The following is a 25882-nucleotide window of genomic DNA, read 5'->3' as shown; positions in this document are numbered from 1 at the left end:
AGTACTCACTGTAAAATAAGTAAGTTCCGTTATTTTATCGCGTTAACTTCATAGGGTAAGGGAGAAAACGGCATACGTTAAACTTAATGAAAATCTATTTTCATATATTTTTTAAATCTACTCTTAGGACTCTTTGCCAGTACATCTTTCTGTATATAAAAGGAAAAGAATTTGTTAGCAGGCTAATAAAGAAAAAGTTTGACATTAGTTATCGTTAGCAAGAGTTTGGAAAAAATAGTTCGTATTAAACTTAAAATAGCAAGTTTAAATTTTATTTCAGTTTTTAGTTTGAACCTTGACCATAATACTCTCGTTACGGTAAAAAAATAATAAAAACCATCATAACCATAAACAAGGCTTTTTAAACATTAACAGTCAAAATATCTGAAATGCAACTAATCCCAGAACTACCTTGTAACGTGAAGTATTATTATAATCACGGAACAAACATCAACAAAGAACCATCTCACCCCAAACTTTCAGATACTAAAAGTCACACTCAAAACGACCTTATCAAGTACAATCGAAAGACAACCAAGATATACGAAAATATTATAATTTAAAAGTCCAAATTTTCAAAATGAGACATTCTGTCCTAATACCAGAGATGTTAAAACGATAAGACGACGAAATCAAAACAAACACTTCGAAATACGGATACTAATATATAATTATCACATAGGTAGCACATTTGTTTACATAAGGCAAGTATTTCTTACATAAATTCAGTCTTATACTATACTATATACCAACAGCAGGAGTTAAGATAAACAAACCAAAGATTATTACAGTAATATATTATGCACTACAAACAGTTCTCGATTAAATATCTCTAAGTTTCGATTCAACGATTTTATTCGATATTCAAAACGCAAGTTTTTTACGAATCCGTAACAACACAGATTATAAAACTCTCGACCAATGATTTTATATCAGTTCAAGGTCAAAGTAGTTTGTTCACCTTTACAACTTCTGCCATTGGAATCGACTATAGATAATAACTCAACATTCCCTTACACTTAAAAACTAAATTTCATTTTAAAAGTTCGCAATTAATCTCATCATAAATTCATTTGAACATATTTTGAATTATTGAACACTTACGAACCGTTTTATCTTAAAAATAAATTATGACATATTTTATTTATAAACTTTTTGCATGTACAACCAAAAATTTATTAAAAAATACGCTAAGTGTTTAGGCTTGTAATTTAAAGTATATTTAACCGAATACGCTGCTACCTTAAGCTAAATAATGATTAAAAAAAAAAAGTCTCGGTGTTACTTTTTTAAGTCATTTATATAGTACAGCAGTACCGTGTATATTTAACACGTTAATAACCTTAACACTCACCGCATTGCTTCTACACGAATTAGACTTAAAAAATATATCTCTATAAAATAAAATTGTTACTCTATGTTTATGTGGTAACAATTTTAATCACTACAAATAACAGTTACTAAAACTCTTTGCCGTCCCGTCGCATTAGGCATACACTTGTGCGCTTGCGTATTTGACTGGTCACCGTTAAGATGAGAGAGACGACTTCATCTAGAGTATAGTTATTATGCATGGGACTTATATATAAAAAAAAAAACAATTTTTTAATTATTTCTCTATCCGTGCATCACGCAGACTGAAAGGCTAAATCTTATAGCAAGCCCAAAATGCGCCCTGGGTCACCGTATCAGCTATACTTGATATAACTGGTAACCCAGGCAAAAAAACCACTCTCAGTGTCGATCTTAAATGCGATAATATACAAAAAAGAAACTTAAAGCATATAATCGAAGCTTTAAACGTTTCATTAAATATTATTTGCGCTTGCGCATCATTAAACTACCAAGACTCACGGCATCATTCTGGGTCACCAAAAAATATACTCTTCATCGCGTTGTATAACGGTTACCCGGGGGAAAGTGAGGAGAAATACGAATGAATTCGATGTATGTTATCAATACGGCAATTTGTCATCCATGTGTACTGTCATGAGTGAATCTTCCGGGTGGATTTCGAGCAACGCTTCCGTTCCATCGTTGAAAGGAAACGACACACTGCCGTCGACGACCAAGCCTGGAAGACAAATGTTCATGTTAAATCGTTTTTGTATAAACAAATCTAAGTTTACATAGAAGTTAGAGGGCCTGGTAGTCTTGGAAGCAAAGGTATTTTAGCATTATCTAAAATTAAATTTAAAGAGACATGACTTCAACTCTATCCTTTCAAAAATACGCTGCAGTTGTAATACAACAAATTTTAGCGAGGTACTAAGGTTGTGGAAGTCTTGAAAATAAATGTTTATTTTTAATTTTTCGGTTACCTCAGAGGAAGTTTGAATAAAATTTAGTAAGAATTGGAAATAATATTTGTCACATAACAAATTATTTAAGTAACGTTATTATCACGTATAAGTCAATGCGAACGAAATAAATAGTTTAAATTTTAATTACATATAATATTACTTTTTGATAACAGCAGCATTACCAAAAAATATATCTCAAATATTTTTTTCAAATATTTATTAATGCTTAATTTAATATTACTGTTATTCAATTCCAATTTAATTTTCAAATAAAGCTCTCGGCGTCTCCAATGACATTTAAAAAAAAAACAAAATACTCGGCATATCAATAATATATAAAAAAGCTTCGACCAGTGACGCGCAAGCGGGGTACGAGGGGCCCGGGGCCCGGGGGGCTGCCTTACCGGCGTCGGTGCAGTGCGAGCGCACGCGCACGGCGGCCGCGCGGTCGCGCACGCGCAGCCCGCGCGGCGCCGGCCACTCCTCGAACGTGATGTACTCGCGCACCGAGTACGCCAGGTACTCCGAGTCTGAAACCGCACCTCCGTTAGCCTACATATGTTTACCATATTTTCTCAGTCGCTCAATTCTAAAGGGTAGAGTGAAAAATATTTTTTTAAAATAATAAAAGAATCATTTCGTTTACTTCAACTAAAAGGTTTTATATTTGAGGCAATAGCTGTGGTTTAATTTCGTCTTACGATTGCGTTTACACTAAAAGCTATTACTAAACACAGGTTAGTGATTTTGATTTCGGCCAGTATTTGATTAAGAGAGGCCATAAAGCCGAAACGGTCCAGCTGTTACATCAGACTACGCCTTCGTGTGGTGATGGAATACGTCGTGCGGAAACATAAATCGGATTAAAATCGGCCATATGTGTATCTACCATCCCACAATAGAGCAGCGTGGTGGAATAACCATATAGGATGTGTAAAAGATACGTTCAAGATGCGGCCACTAGAAAATCATAAAAAATATCTATAAAAATGCATAAAATTCGGAACAATTCACAATAATCTCGGTGTATTTTAATTGACTATAACGTCATTACGAAATTCGAAGGCCATATACAACCAAATAATCCACCTTAAATTCAATTCTCTAATCATAAATGTATATCACGTGATACCAAACTACTATTGGAGTGATCATCTCTTTATGCAATTGCGGTGATAATCCTAAACCTACCAGCTGGAAACATCAACTTCTGGTTATATCTCTCGGTCACTTCTCTTGCCTTCTCCAAGGAGCTGTCCATCTTTACGTCGAACTCCTCGCCGAGGATCTTCATCAGCTCCAGTACTGAGTGGGTTCGGAGGCAATTTATACTGGAAAACAAATTTAACTTAAATATCGTTATTTAGATAAGATTACCGTGTAATTAAGATTACCAAGTCGAGATGGCCCAGTGGTTAGAACGCGTGCATCTTAACCGATGATTTCGGGTTCAAACCCAGGCAGGCACCACTGAATTTTCATGTGCTTAATTTGTGTTTATAATTCATCTCGTGCTCGGCGGTGAAGGAAAACATCGTGAGGAAACCTGCATGTGTCTAATTTCAACGAAATTCTGCCACATGTGTATTCCACCAACACGCATTGGAGCAGCGTGGTGGAATATGCTCCATACCTTCTCCTCAACGGGAGAGGAGGCCTTAGCCCAGCAGTGGGAAATTTACAGGCTGATTATGTTATGATTATGTTACCGTGTAACGCTTTTTTAAGGAATAACGTTTAAGGAACAATCGTATCACTGCATTGAATACCCATGAGAATTGTTGATAGGATACGAATGAACGTTGCAGGCTATATTTGTTAAAAAGTTGTTGCGTAAAAGCGAAAAGTCTTTCGTACCATTCCCCCTAATTATGTCAATGTTGTGTCAAAATAATTGTGGCAAAACGAAAACGTTTTAATTCTGTTGTGTTATTTTTAACGTTCCTATTGACGGTGATGGTTTAACGACGTTGAATTATTTATATATTCAGACAGAGTGTCGCGCTACAAAAGAACTATAACAAACGAAACAACATTATTATCTTGGTGTGCGTGACTGCTACGACTGACACGCACAAACGTCATACAAATTTACTAGTGTGCGTGTACATGGCCAACGTAGTGTGCGTGTTCATATCGGACAAACGCCACTTTCTCGTATCCTGGTTACCTCTGCGACCCGCGTATAACGATGAAGGGAGAAGGGGGTGAGTTGGCATGTCTTTGGTAGAGAACACATAAACTAGGTCACTTTTGCATTTATAATATTATATCACGAATGTTTTACTTGGTGGTAGGTGGTACCTCCACATATACTTCACCTACACCCCAATGTGTTCCGATTTGAAGGGTGAATGAACCTGTGGTACTACAGACACCAGGGCCAACATAGTTCCCATGGTTGGTGGCGCACTGGCGTTGTAACGGTTATTTTTTCATACAGCGCCAATGTCTATTTGGGGACGACCACTTACCATCAGGGCTCTTATATAACCGTACGCTAACTGAAAAAAAAAAAGTGCATACCTGTAATGCCACGAAGTGCTGCCCGTACCGGTAGTGACGCACAGACCGGAACTCTTCGTGTGCGTCCACTGGCCGTTGTCGATCTGTAGCCGGAGCAGAGACACACGAGAAGTCACACTCTCGCCTATGAACACCTAGAACGTATACACAAATACTTAGGACGACTACGACTACTCTATGCGACTCATCAGATACTCATCAAATATCCGGTTAGATGGATGAATGAACCAGTACCAAAAATCAAAATATAGTTTATTTAAATATACTTTTACAAGCACTTTCGAATCGTCATTTTACAAACTATATTAAGTGAAGCAAACAAATACCCTGGAGACAGTTTAATTCTATGCTTACTCAGTAATGTACGGTTAACTACAGCCACAAGGGACATAACATCTTAGTTCCTAAAGTCGATGACGCACTGGCGACGTAAGAAATTGTTAATATTTTATAAAGGGCCAATGCAAGTGAAAACTGCCACCCAAATCCATTACCGCTGTAAGAAATATTAAACTTCCAATACGCCTTTGAGAATTATTTCAAATACAAAACAAGTCTTTACCTCATTTAAAGCTAGAAACGGTAGAACTTTAGTTGCTAGCGTCGAATTTGACTCATCAGTACTGAAGTTCGGACTATTCGACCTTTCTGGACTGTCGTGTGGATTTGATACTGGGGGATACCTGTATCAAAAGTTAAACACATAAAATTTAAAGTAGAATCTCTTAGATCAGTACAGAGTTTGATATTCACACTGGTAACTCCTCCTTTCCTCGGGTCTCGGAAAACATGTAAGGCTGACCTTATTTTACGAAGATTTTCATGATAGTCGCATTTTCTAATTCTAGGCTGTTTTTGGTTTTTTTTTTTCTCCAAAAATCAATATAATGCATTGGCCTTAAGCTCTTCTTCTTCTCTCTTCTACTAAACTAATAGGCTACATGCTTCAGACTACAATTCGATGCCTTATTTGACGACTACATCGACTTAAATTCCAAGTTCGATTAGAATTCTTCTAACAAACTTTAAAATAAGACCATAACATTGAACTTAACTCAGATTTTTTAGATATTTTGCATGACAGCTACCAAAAATCACAGTTAAATATAATAAACAATTGTTATTTTAATTAAAATTTCAGATTATAAATAAATTAAATGTGCGTCTCGGTGTGCCCGACAGAAGTAATAATTTGAACTGTCCGAAATACGGCTAGCGCTGTGTGTTAGAGCGAGAGAGGACGAGCCTGCCTACCGCTGCCGTATGCGTGAAAGAAAGAGAAGCCAGACAGACTGACGCCGTAACGCGTTACGTAACGAAGCGGTTTACATAAGAAGTTATCAATTCAAAAAGGCATTTATTACCCACACAACAAAAATGATAATTGTCAAAACATTTCTTACCTGCAATAATGCAAGGTGTGCAGGTCAACTGGTGTTATTGTGTCCAGAAGTTTCGGCTCAGATTTAATCGTTGTCCTTATCCTGGAACGCCTCATCCATGTGAACCTGCCCTAAAATAATACAGCATTGTAGATTATCAAATGTATACATAAATTAATATGGCCATTGGTACTGTAAGAAATATTAACCATACCTTAGATCACAACAATGGCAATTATTGCTATATTATATTTGGTAAAAAATTTAAAACGCCATTAGTGACGATATCCACGAATCACTTCAGCCATTCTCAAATTAGTAACGCCAACGATACAAAGGCATTTACAGTTAAACTCACGAGGAAACCTGCGCAAAGATATCTATATTTTTTTGGACCTTGGATTATTTGGACCTAATAAAACCCGTGTCACATTTTGATTTTTACTGTACTCTGTTACTATATAAGACTTTAATAAACGTCTAGGTTATCTGAAAATGGTACAAATGGATGTATTACCTCTTTCAACGCCTGCAGCGCACCCTTAACGTCGTTTGAACACCATGTTGGCAGACAGAGACGACCGACTGACTTGTGTGGAGCGCTATTGAAGCCGATGACTGGTTTACTAAAACAAATAAATTACAAATAATTGCATCCGTGTGCCTGAACGCTGTAAATGAGATTACTGGCCGGCAACAGATTAATAAATAAACAAAAGAATAACTCGCAGAAGTAATGATTGGTTTCTATAAAAGTCTTCTCAGCATATTACACATATGATAGTGGACCTTATTTCAGTGACATAAAGTCGCTTTTTGCCCATCAGCATTTTTGCTATGAATAGAAAATTTATCGATACTAAGAAGAGGGATTCAATAATTTTAAAATCATCCAAACTCACTTCGCATCTCGAACTCTAGAAGCTGCCAGAAGAAACGTTCCATCCCCACCACACGGTACCACTACGTCGCACCAATTTATTAATTCTTCGTTGTATGTTAATCTGAAACAAATGAAATTATCTTAAACTACTAAAGACGCAGACAAACATTGACCTTCGAATTTTATAACGATCTTATCCCCAAACGGATGGGCATATTTGACGAACAAACGAAAGATTAGTTTCTTAATAATTGTCATTCACTGACGTCCAGTCACTTAGACGTCGCACGCATCTTTGCCTTCTTAATATAAACGTAAGGAATAAAGATAAACAAACCTGTGATTTAAGTATTTCATGCATTTTGCTAAAATCTCAACTATATTGCACGCATCTAACAGATCTTGATTAATATTTATTTATGTACAACACCAGACTATTTCACTTAACTACTTATATCCACTCAAGTTTTACTCCCAAAGTTTCGATAACAACTTCGTCGACGTTCAAAACGCCATTTTTTGAAAATCCATAGTGAATATCATAGATTATTCAAGCTCTCGGCCAATGATATCGCGTTAATTCAATGTCAAATTTGTTTATTTTGGTTTTGTCCTCTCGTGGTTGGAATAGTCTATATATAATGTATGATATTATTTCTCAATCTTCTCTATATCTCTCAATACCTATGCTAAATTAAAATACATAACTTGTCTACTTATGACATGAATTAATCAGTAGATAAGACTTTTGGACAAGAATATTTCTGTAATACTTTTGAGAGCATGATTTACGCGCAGGTCGGTCGTATCCATAAGATCGTATCACAAAAAATTAAATGAAAGTTTGTAGGAAAATTCGACATCCTATTCATATGTAAATTGGATAACGTTACCGTGACGTAAAAATACAGACAAACACAGAGAAAATTATCTCACAACTAAGACTTCATCAAAGTAGGAGAATACCCATGATGATGCCAATAAGAAATCCAATCGTTCAAACAGTTTTTTTTATCATAAAGATCAATCACATGCAGAGATTATCTATATTGATATCGAATCATTTATTTTAATCACAATTCCATGCAAATAACATTATTTTATTCATGCAAATAACAGAATATATCTTATCAAATTATTCGATCATAAGAATTGGAATTTCCGTAAATGTTATATGCATACCCTAAATAATATTGGCAAATCCGATACTCTTATCTGATTGCTTAGCAATAATGAAAGTAATCCAAGGTCAACATAATTAACTTTTAAATAATTACAACTTAATACAACATATACAAAAAATACTGCAATTCCGGACATGCCTCATGGGTCTATAAGGATTTGGATTCAAAAGTCCTGGTTTTTAATCCCGAATCGAGCCCATAATAGTTAAACTATCAGTACCAGTCCCAAATTTAGAGACGAAATACTTCGTGTTAAATGTCTTGCGCTTAATGCATCTTTAGAAGAATCTTATTTTTTTTTATTACGACACGCCAATGCGCCTAGCACCGCGCCTTAGCACCGGCAGTAGATATTGGCGCTAAAATAAATATTAACCATTTTTTGGTATTGGTGATGCAACACCTCAATAACATAACCAAGCCTCACACAACAATATTGTTGTTTGGCGGTACAATGTAGTGGTTGGTTTACCAGAAGTGTTTGCATAAAAGCCCCTCTACCAAGTTAACCGTGATCGTGTGTGATTCCCATTCCATATACTCTAATACTATAACAGTGAAGATCGGAAATATTCGATTATTTAAAATGAGCTACCATTGACGAAATAAAAACAAAGACTTAAATTTTTGATAACACGAAATGACTTTCTAAAAAACACATAAAATGTGATTCTGAAAGTCATTGTTATTTAAATACTTATTATTTCAAATACAGAACCCAATTGAAAATCATTATCTATATCCGTTCCATTTCATTATCAAAGAAATTAATTAATTTTTTGAATAATAAAAAAATACATCTTTGCAATATTTTTTTATCCTTGTTCAACATGACGTTTTATATTTTTTACAATATTTTTTAAATACCTTACCTACTAGCCATTTCCACTTCAAGTCCCATATCTTTCAAATTTCTGGCAACACTCTCCTCAAACGCTTTCTGTTCTCGATGAGTGCTGATCATTGCGTCATAATCTGATCCACGTTTCCTCAAGATCTTCTCCAGCTTTGAATCTTCTATATTATCATGGCTGTGCCTGAAAAATATTTTTGCAAATATAAGTAGAATTTTTTAACAAATTCATGGAAAAGTGAAAAGCATGAACTTATTCTTTAAAAATTATATCAGGAGTGTTTTTGTATGTTTTAGAGAATAAAATTACTTTCAACTTGAAAGCTAAAATGTCTCATTTGATAGAACGTATGGACCTTAGCCGTTCAAATACGCCAACACCACTGATTTTTTATGTTCTTTATTCAATTTGTCCGAAAATTTGTAGAAAGTAGTACAATTTGTTGAAATTTTGGTACATGTGATATTAGAATCTGCCCACAATAAAGCAGCATGTTGGAACAACCCCCAACAGTAAGAAAAACATTAGCTCCGTGTAGAATATCTACAGGTTAAACTAAAACAGTTTAGATTTATTTATAATAAATCTTACTTTTCATATTCGTATCTGGTAACTTTGGAGACGATGAGACATTTCTGCATTTTCAGACGTTGTTCATTGGAGCCGTGCTGTTTTCGTGTGAGACCTGAGCCCCGATCGCAAAGCTCCTTACTTTGTCGAAGACCTAGAAGTAAATAACAGCATTTTATTATACAAAAAAGTGAGGATTGGTCCAGTATTTTTAGGAACTTTTTCCAAAAGTTTTTGGCGAGATACACGAGGCATATGGCACGGGATATGTAGTACTTTTATTTATAATATTTTTTTAGCTGATTCAGGCAATTTACTCCACGTAGTATACACAAAACAAAGTAATCATTATATTTCGCCAACTATAGGAGGCTTAATATAATGTACTTATACGTATTTAATTGTTTTGAAGGCATATCTAATCAAGCCAAGATTCTTTTTTGTTTTTTACGTGATTCACTACTTAAATGTTATTTTTGTACTTAGTATCGATATAATAGTATTCGATGTTATAGCGAAACATTTGTCAAAAAGTCGTCATACGTACATTGACATAGGATCGTCGTTGAGCATAACACAATCTCTTGTTGTTTTCCATACCCAATCACAAAACATTAAACTTATATTTATATATAGAATAGAGCTACGGAATACTATATACCTACATATAGTAGTCCAAATTTGTTTACAACAACATCTGATAAATTACTCGTCACTTTTTTATAATCCAACGAAATAATCACCAAAAAAAAATGGTGTAATTATTAATGGATTTATTTTCATTCATTAGAAGTAGAAGAGGTAAACTGAGAAATTACTTTAAAGATACTATACAGGTAATACGAACTTGTGTACCTGTAATGTAAGTTTTTGTACATTAATAAGAATATGTGTTTAATTTTGCGGTATTATTTCTTATTTTTGGTAGTGTCTGTAATAAACGTTAGACTACTTGGTGTGCCTGTTAACTACGTACAGCGAAAAGGCATACATCTGATATATGGTTACTATGATACTTTAATGTATTCACAAATCAGCAATGACCAATCCACCCCCGCATGTGGGCAGTATGGTGTCCTAAGGTCTACAACATTTTCCATAATAAGAGAAACCTTAACACATCAATGGGAAGTTAACATGCACTAAATAATCCAGAGTGCAATGATTTCCGACGAAAGGTTAGACCTAAAACTCCTGCTTTATAATTTTAAAAAAGGCTCTGTTCAAGTGTGGCTTACTTGTTTACTGGGTAATATTTACGTATCATTGACTGCTTCTTTGGTCTAGGTTACATATAAATACTCGAAACCCTAAAGGCCCCATAAAATGAAGTCCTGATTGAACCCAGGACTTTAGGCCATTAAAATGGTATTGGGTTTTTGTTTAGAAAAATTCTCAATAGCAGCCTGAGTACTCTCCTCCGCCTTTAATAGCTAGCTTTCTTTGAAAATGTTGGTCGTGGCCGAAATCAGTCCAGCCCATAAATATCCCACGAGAAGAATTTCATTCGCCATAAAGAGATTACCAAAAGCCCATTAATATCCTGGGCAAGATACTTCTTCTAACAAGAAGAAGAATTTCATCAGTCACAATTAGATATCATCACTATGTTTACAGTAATAGTATCTATTTACGATAACAAAACAATTTACCCTTGATAAATAGAAATTCCTCGATAATTTTAAACGGGTTTTTCGTATCATCGATATTTAGATCGTAATAAGACAATGTATTTTTTGAGTATTTTTCGTACAGCAGAAAAAAAAACTCGTAAATATCTTAGTGATAGAAAAATGCTCCTTTTGAAGGTCCTGAAGATTTTAACCTTTGACCTCAGAATTTTGCAGCATTTATAAGCCACTAAACCTGACACAGTTAATTGTTCGTACTAATAGAATTTTTCGAGCATGTTTTGTATCAAACGAATATACTATTGCTGGGAAAACGCTTCTTCCGAAGGTCTTGAAGATTTTAGTAACCGAACCTGGGGACTGAGGACAGTTCTTAAATTCAAAATAAATAAATATAAAACAACGCATTTCACCAACATAGACGCATTTATTTAATAACTTTATCTCTGTACTCGTGCAGAAAAACTGAATCACTTATTTGCGTTAACGAAACAGATAAAAAACGAAGCTTCTATGAATTACTCGATAAAGAAAGATTAATATCGACCCAATAACCGCATGATACTTTTATCTTAGCCTGGTAATTTTCCATTGATTGCTATATTTAGCGGGCACCGGAAAGAATTGGTTCGAACGTACAGACCGGACGAAGGGCAGAGGGTACGCGATAAACACTGGAATTGTTCGGAATGCAATCGAGAGAAACTTCGTGAGGCGGTTTCGTCTTATTAATATTTCCTATTTATTGGGACGTAAAGATTATTTTATTATTGTGTTTTTAGATGGTCCTTGATGACTGCAATTAATGAATCGTATTTTTTATGAAGCTATTCACTTTTAATATAACAATTCAAGACATCTATACCAATACATAAAAAGTAAGAGTTTATTTGTTTGCATGAATGCGTTAATTTCATGTTTCAACGTCAGGTTAGAAAAATATTTTAGCGTTAAATAGTCAATTTATTGGAAGAGGTTATAGATTTGATTTAACATCACGTTGAGACGAAGCACAAAACTTTAACGTATTGGTTGATGACGGTGTCGTGGGTATGGTCTGATACTTCTCAATACAAAGATATTTTTTGCCTAACACTTTCGTTGTTCAAAATGTCGGTGTAATGTGCAGCGTCCTTAACAGCAGAGCCGATTTTACTTCGTTTCATAGACTTTTAAATACTTTAAAATTATTGTAAAAATACGTAGATTTTAAAATGTATATTTTATTATTATGAAGTTAAAATTAAAAACTTTACTTGGCGGAAATTTGGAATAAATTACGAGATTTAGTATACCATATTGTTTTACCACCAATACCACAATGGTGTACAAAATTTCGCTTCAATCGAGTGGATGTAGTTTAAAACTTGGATTCTAGTTTAAAATGTTTTCAGTTACAAGACAATTCTTACGTCAATATCCAGGCAAAGCCAAAATCTTCAATATATAAGCATGAAGTTACACACAATAGTAATTGTCAAAAAATTACCTCAGTTTCCAAAATAAGCACCTCAGACTAACAGATGTAGCCAAATAAAACGATACAAAAAAATTCTGAATTGATATCCTCTTTTATTTTAAACTCGTTAAATAGACCAGAATTTTTGAGATTTTCCGAATCAGTTTATTAAACACTAGTTTCAGCTTGCAGCTAAAATGTAAACAAATATATCGATGACACACAATGCCCGCTTAAACTTACCGAGGAATTTCTATTTATCGACAAAATAGTGACGATAAGCTAATTGTTTACGACGAAACATGTATGTATCGTTATTTTGTCAATTTATTATGATAGGAAACTTTATACGATCGTTCTCATTGACCATGCCCTCAATTAATGCAACTGCCTGTCAAATGAATTACATTGCTCGAATGAAAATTCAAATTCCTTTATTAAATACAAGAAAATAAAGTTCACGCTTGTCTGGTCACAAGTCGTTATTTTCTATACCATATAGATAAGGGATAGACAAATGGGTCACCTGATGATGAGGATGGTAAGGGGTCACTACCGCCCATAGACATTGGCGCTGTAAGAAATACCAACCATTCCTTTGCCAATTTCTCTCATTGCCAATGTGCCACCAACCTAGGAAACTGAAATGTTACGTCCCTGGCTCTAGTTACACTGCCTCACACACACTTCAAACCGGAACGCAACAATACCAAGTATTACTGACCAGCGGTAAAATATATGAAAGTGGGATAAAAAACCTACTTTTTTAATCTTTTTTTAATTTGTTTATTTTTTATCAAGTATTGTCAGATCCTGTTGTAAGCCCGTATACATTACCACAAAAAAAAATCTGACTGCATATAGTCTAGTACCATGTATTACTTATGCACCAATATTACAGACTTATAATTTCATCTTTAATCATTCCAATTATATCATTAATTTACTGAGCTCTAAATAAATTAATGAGAATTAATTTTACTGTCATGATACTGATAATAATATCGGTGGTCTTAGCCACCAATAAGTCACTTTCAGCTCATAACGCACACGTACTAAACTTTATCCAAACTAATATTATAAATGCGAAAGTAGCTCTATCGGTCTGTCTGCCTGTTACTCTTTCACTGAACTGATGAAATTTTGTATGAAACAATCTTGAACCTCAGGGAAGGACATTGGCTTACTACTTTATACCTATAAACTGACGACCAATTCCAAAAACGGACGTGAAGCAGAAGACGACGGCTAATTCTACATATACCGAATGCGTATAATATTCGAGAAATAAATGTTCCAAGTAGTGGCAGGCTTGATATTCAACTCATTCAACATTTCAGCGATAAACAAAAACAGCTTTAATTTTCCTTCAAAGTATGCAGATTATCAAATTAAATTTACTACAAGTTTCAGTCATGCAGTTTCCTAAAATATAAACTAAACAGAAAACGTCATTTTTAAAATAATATTTAATAGTAAATAGATAAGTATTGATATCTATTATTTAATGATTTATCGTATTATTGCTTCATACTATGTATTTACTTTTAATGCCAAACATTAGATCATATTTTTTTGGGTCATATTAGAAGATAAGTCACGTCACCGCTTTGAGCAATAGGTGTGGGAATATTTTATATATCTATAAATATATCTATATATATAAATAACGGGGCGCGGTTACTTTGGTTGTTGATTTGGATAATAAATTCATCGAGTAGTTGGCAATAATGTTTGATGGCTGATTTACTTTTAAGCGGGTCACCCCGAATGGAGTTGTAAGTGTCATGGCAACGCGAGCCGTTATGTTTGGACAAGCGCCTCGAATGCGATGGTGGCTCGCAAACCCATTTGCTCTTAATCGAGATGAATTATTGTAATCCTTTGATATTTGTGGTGTACGATTATTGAATCAATTAATACAGTGACTAGACGATATTAAATACGTTTTATTTTGTGATTATCTCCATTGCACGCCCACAGTCTTCCGAATGTCGGATCAATCCCCGAACCCAACTGTTCGGCATCCTGCTCCTCCGACATATGTATATATACCAATACTATATATATATACAAATATTTAAACTAAATGGGAAAGTCTATCTGTTTGTCCGTTGCTGTCATGACCAAAGCACTGACCCGTATTTGATGAAAATCAGTATGAACCAAGCTCGAACTCCATTGAAGGACACAGGCTACTTTAATTCTGTTATGCCTAACAAATAACGACTAATCACAAAACGCGAGCGAAGCCGCGCGCGAAAGCAAGGAATAGATATTTTTAAGATTAATTAGCTTATTATAATAAATCGTATGCCGTTTACGGGGAATTATGAAGGAGGAAATCTCGGCTTTATTGTAACTCGAAAACATTAATCATTTGTTGTTGTTTGAGGTTAACAATATCAAGCTAATCTGATGTAATCCAAAATTCGTTTATAATATTCCATATTGATAACGACGTTCTAGCGCTTTCCAAGCTATAGTAGAAATAAAATTTGAAACTAATATATGGAAATATAACTGGACAACTTTACTTCTTGGATAACTTACATCTACATATAGTGTCAAACACTACAAAGGAACTAAAACTAATGGCCCATATTTATTATCAATCCAATTCAATTCTTAGTTTAATGGCTCTCAGTTGTGCCGACAGGGCACAGATTATTTTGCCAATGTCACGTAGGATGGAGAAGACACGGGGTACTTGTCAGTCACCTCCTCGTGGTGTACCCTGGGCAACGGGGCCGGCTTGAGCTTGCTCGTCGGCCACGGCTAAGACTGGCGGGAGCGATGGAAAAAAAAAGGATGGAGATGACACGAAAGAGATTGATCGGTATGGTTGAGATTGCAAACTCAATGAAATTTTGAAGACAAATATAGTAGTAGCAAAACTTTATTATCTCGGTGTGCGTAACAGCCAATTGACTTTGACACTCGCCAAACGTCATGTTACTTTACGAGTGCGCACTTAGGGACCAATCGTTGGCCACTACGTTTTTCGACGCGTTCTCAGCTTCGACAGTCTATATAAACATATAAATAATAAGTGATTGTACCATAACTGTTATACACTGAGAATTATTCTCGTAAATAATTGTCGAAGTTAGGATCTCATTAGAATCGGAAACGTATCGAAATCGTTATAACTTATTAGAATTGCCCCCTGTTTACACGATGAGATCAGCGATGTATATCGATAAATGTCGAAAAATACACTCGCCACCTATCTGGTTCCTCTCGCAACTGACTGGCAAGCTATTTGCATGACGAGTAGTGGGAAAATGTGAACAGGCGAGTGAAAACCAAAAATCTTGAAGATAGGATGCAAGCTACTATCCAAATCGCAAGTACGAGTAACTTATATGGTACGCCCAGGGCCGGACCGTAAGTTTAGGGGGCCCTGGGCTAACACTACTTAGGGGCCCATCTAAGACATATCTGAACGTAGACTTGAATTAAATAAATTGAATGGGTTTGATTAATTGCAGGACTCGCAGCGCTGCAAACCATACGATAGATTATTTCACATTATCTTCTATTTTTGACTTTGACTTGACTTAACCGGGGCGCCCTTGAATCCACGGGGCCCTGGGCTGAATGCCCAAAAAGCCATATGGTATATTCGGCCCTGGGTACGCCCACACAGTGCGAGTTGTTGCACTGCGACTACTACGTATACCAACTGCCACGACAGCTCGCACTATGTAAACCAGCCATAACTCTATATTTCAAAACAAGGGTTAGTGTTTTGTTTATCTTCACTACGTGTTTATAAAGTATTTGTCATTATTTCTCAATCAAAATAAACAATATTATTGTGGTTATGCGTAAGATTAATATTAATTGTGACGCCAACGCTCTTAATCGTCTTGTCTAATTCCTTAAGTTCTTAGTAATGAATTAAAAGATAAAATTCACATGATAATGAAAACAAACAGAATACATTATCTGAGTACACCAAAGGAAAGGTCATCGATTGATGACTTCTACTTTGTGGTTTTGTGAATATAAAGAAGTAAATACTTCTTGATATTCTTGATCCTCATGATTGTCTTAATTTTTGAGTATACTGGCACTTTTTTCCATGGCGTTGTTCAATCAGATACTTAGACTATAAATTATAATCAGTTAGGTATTTATTGCCTATTTGACCTTTTCAATCGATTATTATTACCGTCAATATTGCCAAGATTAGATAAAACGACCACCTAAAGCGTAGAGTATCTGATATTATTCGCTATCATAAAAGGCTACTTCGACTTTAAGCGTTGCTTTCAATACGGAACACGGAAGTCTTAGTCTAAGTAGGCAGTTTTATATTATTTATTATTACTGTGCCAACGTTAAGCGCTAAACAAAAAAGGCCTCAGAGCCGAGCCTTAGCGAACAGCAACGGTTATTAAGAAAGGGTTATTGTCGATAACTGCGATTTTTACAATGGATTTCCAATTGTAGTGCATGACTCGAATTTTGTGGGACGTTCTTTACATTCAACGTCCAACAGATAATTGATGGCAAGTCACCAATAACAGGGCCATCTACCATATGGCTTTTTGGGCTTCAGCCCAGGGCCCCGTGGATTCAAGGGGGCCCCAGCTAAGTCAAGTGAAAGTGAAAAATAGACGATAATGCGAAAGAATCCATAATTTTATTAAATTAAGCAGATCGTATGGTTTGCAGCCCTGCAATTAATCAAACCCATTCAATTAATTTAATTCAAGTGTACGTTCAAATATGTCTTAGGTAGGCCCCTAATTAGTGTTAGCCCAGGGCCCCCTAAACTTACGGTCTGGCCCTGACCAATAATCAAAGACATTGGTGCTGGAAGAAATTTGAACAATTCCCTACATCGCCAATGCGCCATTAAGCTAGCAAGGTGAAATGTTACGTCCCTTGTGCTTATAGGTAAGCTCAGTCATCCTTCGAATCGGAACACAACAATGCTACTATTGCTGTGTGGCGGTAGAATATATACTAAATGGATAGTACTTAGCCAGACGGACTTGCACAGAACCCTACCACCAAATAAAACTAAAAATAGATTTTAAGGACTTCTAGCTTTTAAAGAAAAAAATCATCATAGCATTACCTAAAATACCATTTTATAAATATATTTTTTTAAGAAACTTCGACTCTGGTTAATATATTAAATAGACTCGGCTACCCTACATATATTTATTTTGCACATCGCAACCAATCGGTACAAATACTTGAAGTATATTTTATGATGCGATTACGGTAAGAGACTTTCATGGAACCAGAAGTGACTACATACTCTGTGGCGCCTTTTATGTAAGCATATTCCAATCTAAGAAGAAACATAGGTAAACGAACCTTAGATTTACGTATTCCATGCGATTTGCTATATATTTCCAAACTTTCGACAGCTGTTTCGTCGACGTTCAAAAAGCCAATTTTTCGCATATCCACAATAAATGTTATTATTCATGTTGTTTATTTCGCTTTTGTGCTCTTGTAGTTGGAATAGACTATATATAAATTATTAAGTAATTAAAAGTAATGACATAAAAACTATAATTTTATCCAAACGATTTCCTAAGCATTTAACATATTACTTATTTAGTCTTACATTGTATTTTAAATATAGAATCCGTTGATAATTAATTTTTTTTTTTAAATGTTTATCGGAATATTAAACCGAGATTTAATTCCTTTTTATATTGTAAAATAAATCGTATTCGAAACTTCCAAAGTCCAGGATCCTCGGACATTACACAATTAATCATTACGTCATACAATTATATCTATTACAAATCCATGATAAAATTATTTCTTTAAAATTGTTTATCAACAATTTTTATAATCTGTAAGAACTATCTAGGTTGAATTTCAATGATCGCGAATGCACGTAACGATTTCTTATCGAATTTATTTTTTGCTTCTATTATATAATATACTAAGCAATAATTAATAAATATTACATAACCTCATGATACAAACATATACACGTGGTAATCACGCTACAATATGCTCTACATAAGATTACTGTACAATTTGCGTACGTTTTTACTATAATTAAAAAAGTTATTTAAGTAACTTGTCATTGTTGTTTGACCACATATAAAATTTACAGGATGTTAAAGGTATAGAATAAGATATTGACCAACTTTACTAAAGCACAATGCAACTGTGTCACTTCTTATTAAAACCTTAACGAATTGTAATATATAATAAGATTAATAAGATGTCACGTCTTTTGGAACTGTATTTACACTTCACTCACCCTTCAAACGCGAACAAAAAGTACTATTTTTATTTAATGTTATAGGTGGCAAATGAGCTGGAGGCTCATCTGATGGAAAGTGATTACCACCGCCCATGGACATCTGCATCACTGTGGGGCTTGCAGGTGCATTACCAGCCTTTAAGGAATAAATACGCTCTTTTCTTGAAGGTTCCCAAGTCGCACCGATTCGGAAAAACCACCAGCGAAAGCTTGTTCCACAGAGTGCTAGTGCGAGGCAGAAAATGTCTTAAAAATCGCGCTATTGTGGATATTCGAATATGTATTTGGAGCAGGTGAAACTTGGAATTACTTTTTTTGGACTAAGTATTGCTAGCGTAAGTTTAAGTCTGTATTTACAAATCGCTTTGTCTCTTTCGTACTCTTGATTGATCATGATGTATTATATCGTAGTTATAGCAAAATACCTGAGCATACAAGGGGAAGGGACGGACCCTGAATGTGAACACTCTTAACAACTTTAAATTAATTTATCTCAAGTATAATGTCTCGCACATAATATAGTTCGAGATTATGCAACACTGCTCACTTAACAAAACTATATGTAATTATTTAAATATTACTATCTCTTAAAAGTAATTACAATTATTATTTTTATCACTTATTTGTTTATTTCTATTCTATAAATAGTCAGAGAAACTTTATTTTATCAGTAATCAAGTGAAAAATATAATTAATGAAGAACTAAAAAAATATAAAACTCGTTTTTTAAAAATCAATTATGTTTGTAGAATAAGAAGGTGCTGATTATTTTATAAATGAATATGCAATTATAGTTCGTAGTCATTTGGACTATGGACTGTTTGTTCTAGATCCATTCAATAAATCAGCTTCAGAAAAATTAAATAAAATTCAATTTAAATGTTTGCGCATAATCTTGGGTGCGATGAAATCCACTCCTACTAATGCTCTGCAGGTTGAGTGTGTTGACCCTCCTCTACATATAAGGAGGCAATACTTATGTGACCGCTTTATCATCAAATTGTTACAGCTATCTTCCCATCCTTTATTGGCCCGATTAAACAAATTATCCCACCTTTGCAACCCAGACAGTCCGAAATCCTCATTCCTATTAAACAGTTTCCTCAAGTATACCAACCTCCCTCATCCTCTTACCACTTTTCCTTCTAATCCTCTTTTTTCCACCTCCTTTAAAGCCCTTATTTATAATACCCCCGTTATAACAAACCTTGGTCTTATAAAAGGTTCCCCTGATACTAGTGTCCAATTTCAAAAAATGTTTCATCAAAATTGGCCAAATCACCTCCCTATATATACTGATGCCTCTAAACTCTCACCGACCGGCTGCGTTGGCGCAGCTTGTTGGATACCGAAATATAAAATAGCCCTTTTATTTAAATGCCCCCCTGAAACCTCTATATTTTCCGGTGAGGCCACTGCTTTACTGGAAGCTATTATGTATGCCCAGTCACACAACATACAACAATCAGTTATTTTATGTGACTCATTAAGCTGTCTGTTGGCCATTAAAGAAAATCCTTTTCGTAGCAAATTAAGACTTTCTATCGTTTTTAAGATCAGAGAGGCTCTGTTGTCCTGTCACCAACAAGGCCTTCAGGTTTTGCTGGTCTGGATTCCAAGTCATTCCGGTATTATTGGAAATGAGATGGCTGACTCATATGCTAAGATTGCTATCCAATCTGGTTCATCTGAGCATTTTGTCAATTCCTCTCGAGACCTGCTCACTCTTGCGAAAGCTCAAATGGTTAAATCCTGGAATGCTTTTTGGATTTCATCAAAATCGGTTAAAGGTAAGTATTATTCGGCGTTACAACCTGAAATTCCGAGGCGACCTTGGTTTTCATTTCACAGGCACGCTGACCGTTGGGTCACATCCACTATCTGTCGGTTACGCCTCGGCCATTCTTGCACACCTACCCACCTAGCAAAGATAAGAGTTCGAGATCACTCGCTGTGTGAATGTGGCCTAGACGAAGGTTCCGCTACCCACATTCTGTTCCTTTGTCCTAAACTTCTTCATCCCATTTACGACGTTCTCCCTCCTAAAGTTCCTCGTCCTATAAATGTTGAATGTTTATTGACGTTTGTGTTTAGTCCATTTTGTTCTTTTTTGTGTAAATATATTAAATGTAATAAAATTAAGTTGTGAATAGTCCAATTGAGTGATATATCTTATTATATATAGTTTAGAGTACTAACAATTACTTGTAATTTATCCTATTATTAACCCTTAATGTTTGTGTTGTTCTAGGTTACGGATTAACAAGGAAATTACTACTACTATACTTGACTTTAAAATTTAATTGAGTTTGTTATCTCAACCATACCGATCAATCTCATTCGTGTCTTCTCCATCCTACGTGACATTGGCGAAATAATCTGTGCCCTGTGGCACAACTAAAAGCCATTAAACTAAGAATTGAATTGAATTGAATTGAATATGCAATTCACTCTTCAACATGTCAATAGTCTAAATTAAAAGCAACATCTCTCCTAATACTAGCCATGTATCTGATGGGTTGTACATATAGATGGCAGTTCACTGACTGTTTAGGTGTATCCATATCATGAGTTATGAGTCTGCAGCAGCTCAGTGAACTAGTTTCGTAGGGTTTAGTATTGATAAAAAACAAAAAAACGCAATTGATTAAACATCACAGATGACATAATGCTTATCTTGTTGCACATACATATATTTCTTTGCTTTACATGAATATAATAATAAGTAAAAAATATTTACTTCATTAACAAAATTCTTGTGGTCGACAGTGAAAAAAAACATTGTCGGGAAACCTGCATGAAAAGCTCCAATTAGTCCTCAAAATTGAAATAAGGCCTTTGATCAGCAATGGGTCATTTAAAGGCTGTTACTTTTCCTTTATGTATTTTTTATTATGATAAATTGCTTTATATATATTTATTAATTTTTTTAATAATTTTATTTCTGATGATGTCGTACATCAGCATTCCATGATGGACAATTTTTTTATATCAAAAAAATTTAGTCAACGGTAAATATTACACATGTCTACAGGTTTATTATTAACAAGTTATTATTAACTCATAATAATATTGATGTCTATTCATGACTTTATATTAAACAGCGTTATCTAAACTGTTTGTTCTTTAAAACATAGTTTATAAACATGTGTAATTGTATAATATACAATATATAGTTGAATAACATATATGTAACCATATTGACCTATGGCCCTTATTAGATCTAAGAATCATGTTTCGTCTCAATTTCTGTCTAGTTTTAACTAACAGTAAATATATCATTGATTCAAAAACAATTAACTCTTTCTGGTATATTATTATCAGAAGAATTCTTAAGTCTCTTATATCTTAATAATGATTTAGGGCTTTGCTTGCAATTTATTGATAAAATAAATTACATAACATAAATATAATTTATTATCTATGGCTTACAGGAATAATGTTGCTTTCTACCAGTGATTATTTTTTTTTAGAATTTATTTATTCATTCTGGAGTTTACCCGTACATATAAACAAATAAATTTAACCACCTTTTTAATATTAATATAGATTAATCACCCTATTCCAAACTCATATATATATCCTTCAAGTATACTGTCAAATAATCTGAATAGTATATTTTATTATTAAGATGAACCCATAGACAATTAGTACTTTTTAAGTAAGATATATTTTTCATATTCAGATGATAGGCATATTCTACTACTTCTTAACTAAAACAAAACAATATTATTTTTTTACATCTTCACCTCGTGGCAAAATTATTGGGTATCGGTTGAATTAGATTAGATAGATGTATAGTTTCAACATGTATAGTTTCAGTTTAAGAGCCGAGATGGCCCAGTGGTTAGAACGCGTGCATCTTAACCGATGATTTCGGGTTCAAACCCAGGCAGGCACCACTGAATTTACATGTGCTTAATTTGTTTATAATTCATCTCGTGCTCGGCGGTGAAGGAAAACATCGTGAGGAAACCTGCATGTGTCTAATTTCAACGAAATTCTGCCACATGTGTATTCCACCAACCCGCATTGGAGCAGCGTGGTGGAATATGCTCCATACCTTCTCCTCAACGGGAGAGGAGGCCTTAGCCCAGCAGTGGGAAATTTACAGGCTGATTATGTTTTATTATAGTTTCAACCTTAACCCTAGGAATACCAAAGTAATCAACTAATTATCATAATATTATGGTAATTAATCACTATTTTGGTTCCTTATCTACACATGGAAAGATAACATTGGTATAATAACAAATAGAATGATCTTGATAATGTCCTTCTTTATGAAATTATGCAATTAATAATAGATTTTTCAAAGTTAAAAGGTTAATTGATTAATGCAATGATTGCTTTTATTATAAATTGCCAAAAATAAAGTATAAATAGATGGTCTATAATTATATTGTGAATTGACCGATATTTTTCTACGACTTGTATAGGTCTTATTCTAAAATATTACTCTATGGATGATGATGATGATATGATGCTAACCTATATAGATACCAATAAAAACAGTTGAACATCCAAAATAGGCAAAATATAGCAGTTAGTTTTATATTTTAGCACTCTTATACAGTTGTAATTAATTTTAGCATAGAATTTTCTAGAAAAACCTTGGAAATATTTATCTGTTTTAATAAGAAAAAAAAAATCGATATTAGCTTCTTGACAATGATGACGTTTTTTGTTTTGTTACAAACTTTGCTTGCTAATGTTTAAAGTATACTTAACAGATAAATAAATTTAACCTTGTAGAAATAACTAAGTTTACAAACAGAATGTTATATGTATTTTATTTACTTCTTTAAAATAATTATATACGTATATATGATGAAATTGTTACGCTACAAATAGATTAATATGCATTATCAAAAATGAATTTAAACTACATGTTCTTCTTTTTTTATCTTATAACTTTTTACAAAGGTAAACACGTCTTCTGCCCATTTACACAAAAATAATATTTTCATTTATTTAAAATATATATAGACATTGAAATAAAAATTTTAATCGGAATATACGTATACGAAAATTTGCACAGATTTACCGTAATCACAAGACGTGTTATTTTGTTCAACAAAAAGTATTCATAATCAAAAATAAAATATAAATACTTACGCCTCAAGCCCTTAGCTATCGACACTGTAAAATTATTTAACACTGACATTTTAAACACTTTTTCCAAACGTAAATAATATATAAATATTATTTTTTCACTACTCCAATATACATGTACACGCCTTCACATCTGTGAATGAACTGTTGTTTAGAGGCGTGACCAACAGATAAATTATTTCCATATATTTTTAATCAGTTATAATTGATAACAATGTGTTTGATAAACTGTCATAAAACCTAAAATATTTTGCACGACCTTGAGAAATTTGATAGCGAATTTAATTCCTACAGAATATCTACAGATTAAAAGGTAATCATTTTGACTTTGACAGATATTTTTCGTTCTAAAGCTTTTTTGTAATTTTTAAGCCCAACGCTACACGTATATTATTAATAATAATTATTGAATTTATATGTGTAACTGGTCAATAACGAAGTTAAAGTTCGTTTTCAACAATTTCTTTACATATCCATAGATTTGTTTAGTTATACATGTATTTTTTTGTTGTAAGTCTCCTAATGTTACATAAATAATCATACATAGTAATTTTAATGTTAAATTAAAGTTTACTAGCAGGACTGATCTGTTTATTATTGAAATACACAAATATTTAATCAGGAAGGAACATAAAAGATCGTATAAATTGTAAAAGAAAACTTAGGATTAAAAAAAAATAAGTCTTTGTGAATACGATTACTACCCGCTTAGATTTATAAATAAATAATAATATTCGCCAACCATGTTTCAGCTTCACCAGTGAAAACATTCAGATCAATAAAATCTTTTAATAACGGACTACAGCGCCCCCTTTGCTTTTTAATAAAAATGCATTAAATCGCACGTTTAATCCAATACCGTCACTATCATAAAATGCAAATTTTACAGGAGATCTATTCAAAGATTTTAAGAAAACTGTATTCGATGTAAAAAAATTAATATTTACTTTACTCGAAAATATGTACATATTTTTAATTTGCAACGACTATTATTCTTAATGAAGGGGGGGGTACAAATATTTTTTGTACTTTTATTTAATCGTTAGTTATTCATTTTTTTAAATTATAGTGACACGTTTCTATTTTAAAATAAATTCTATATTAATTAAAGTGTCATTATATTCTCATAAGTGTATGGAAATACAAAAATAATAATAATTCATATTTTTCAACTAGCCGATCAATATTCTTTGGTTCGGTTGAATTGCGAAAATAAAGTAGCGAAAACGAAAAATAAACGAAAAAAACAATACTTCTAGTGGAAAGTGGTCACCGATAATATCTACAGGGGGTTTACTACTTACCTACTTATAAAATACGTATAAATTATTCAGAATTCTAACTGTAAATATATAAAAGAAATATAAATTTTGTAAATTATAATATAATTGTTTTAGTGCACTTAAAAATCAATAAACATAATATTAGATCGTGATGATCATTATGGACAAAACAGCTAATAATCGTTTTGAGCATAAGAGTTTTTGTGATAGACGTTAAGTTCTTTGTCAAAGTTTATTATCTTTATATCAGATAATCAAACTGTGCACATTCTTTATTTTTATTCTATTTACCACTACTACCAGACTCTGGCCAAATCTCTCTCCTCGCAGTTTGTATAAGGGTCATATATTGTTCAGGTATAGATCGGCGAGCTCTTAAAGAATTTTTAAACTTATTTTATGACCGAGTTGTCATTTTAGTTTTAATTTTGACGATGCC

General features: G+C 33.7%; 1 protein-coding gene across 1 annotated transcript; it reads right to left on the bottom strand.

The window, feature by feature from the left end:
- Nucleotides 1-1610: 1610 nt before the first annotated feature.
- LOC113391776 (NAD kinase 2, mitochondrial) lies at nt 1611-24464 on the bottom strand. The gene is made up of 11 exons (XM_026627845.2): nt 24164-24464; nt 9724-9856; nt 9151-9315; nt 7114-7215; nt 6729-6837; nt 6233-6342; nt 5392-5512; nt 4830-4963; nt 3495-3634; nt 2708-2833; nt 1611-2074 (listed from the first exon to the last, which is right to left on the bottom strand). Exons 1-11 carry the CDS (start codon nt 24210-24212, stop codon nt 1956-1958), a joined length of 1308 nt encoding a protein of 435 aa, XP_026483630.1. The 5' UTR covers nt 24213-24464; the 3' UTR covers nt 1611-1955.
- Nucleotides 24465-25882: the final 1418 nt, after the last annotated feature.

The sequence above is a fragment of the Vanessa tameamea genome, chromosome 28 (genome assembly GCF_037043105.1).
Source record: "Vanessa tameamea isolate UH-Manoa-2023 chromosome 28, ilVanTame1 primary haplotype, whole genome shotgun sequence".
Lineage (NCBI taxonomy): Eukaryota > Metazoa > Arthropoda > Insecta > Lepidoptera > Nymphalidae > Vanessa > Vanessa tameamea.
The sequence above is the reverse complement of the archived record's forward strand: the minus strand, read 5'-3'. Positions and strand labels throughout refer to the sequence as shown.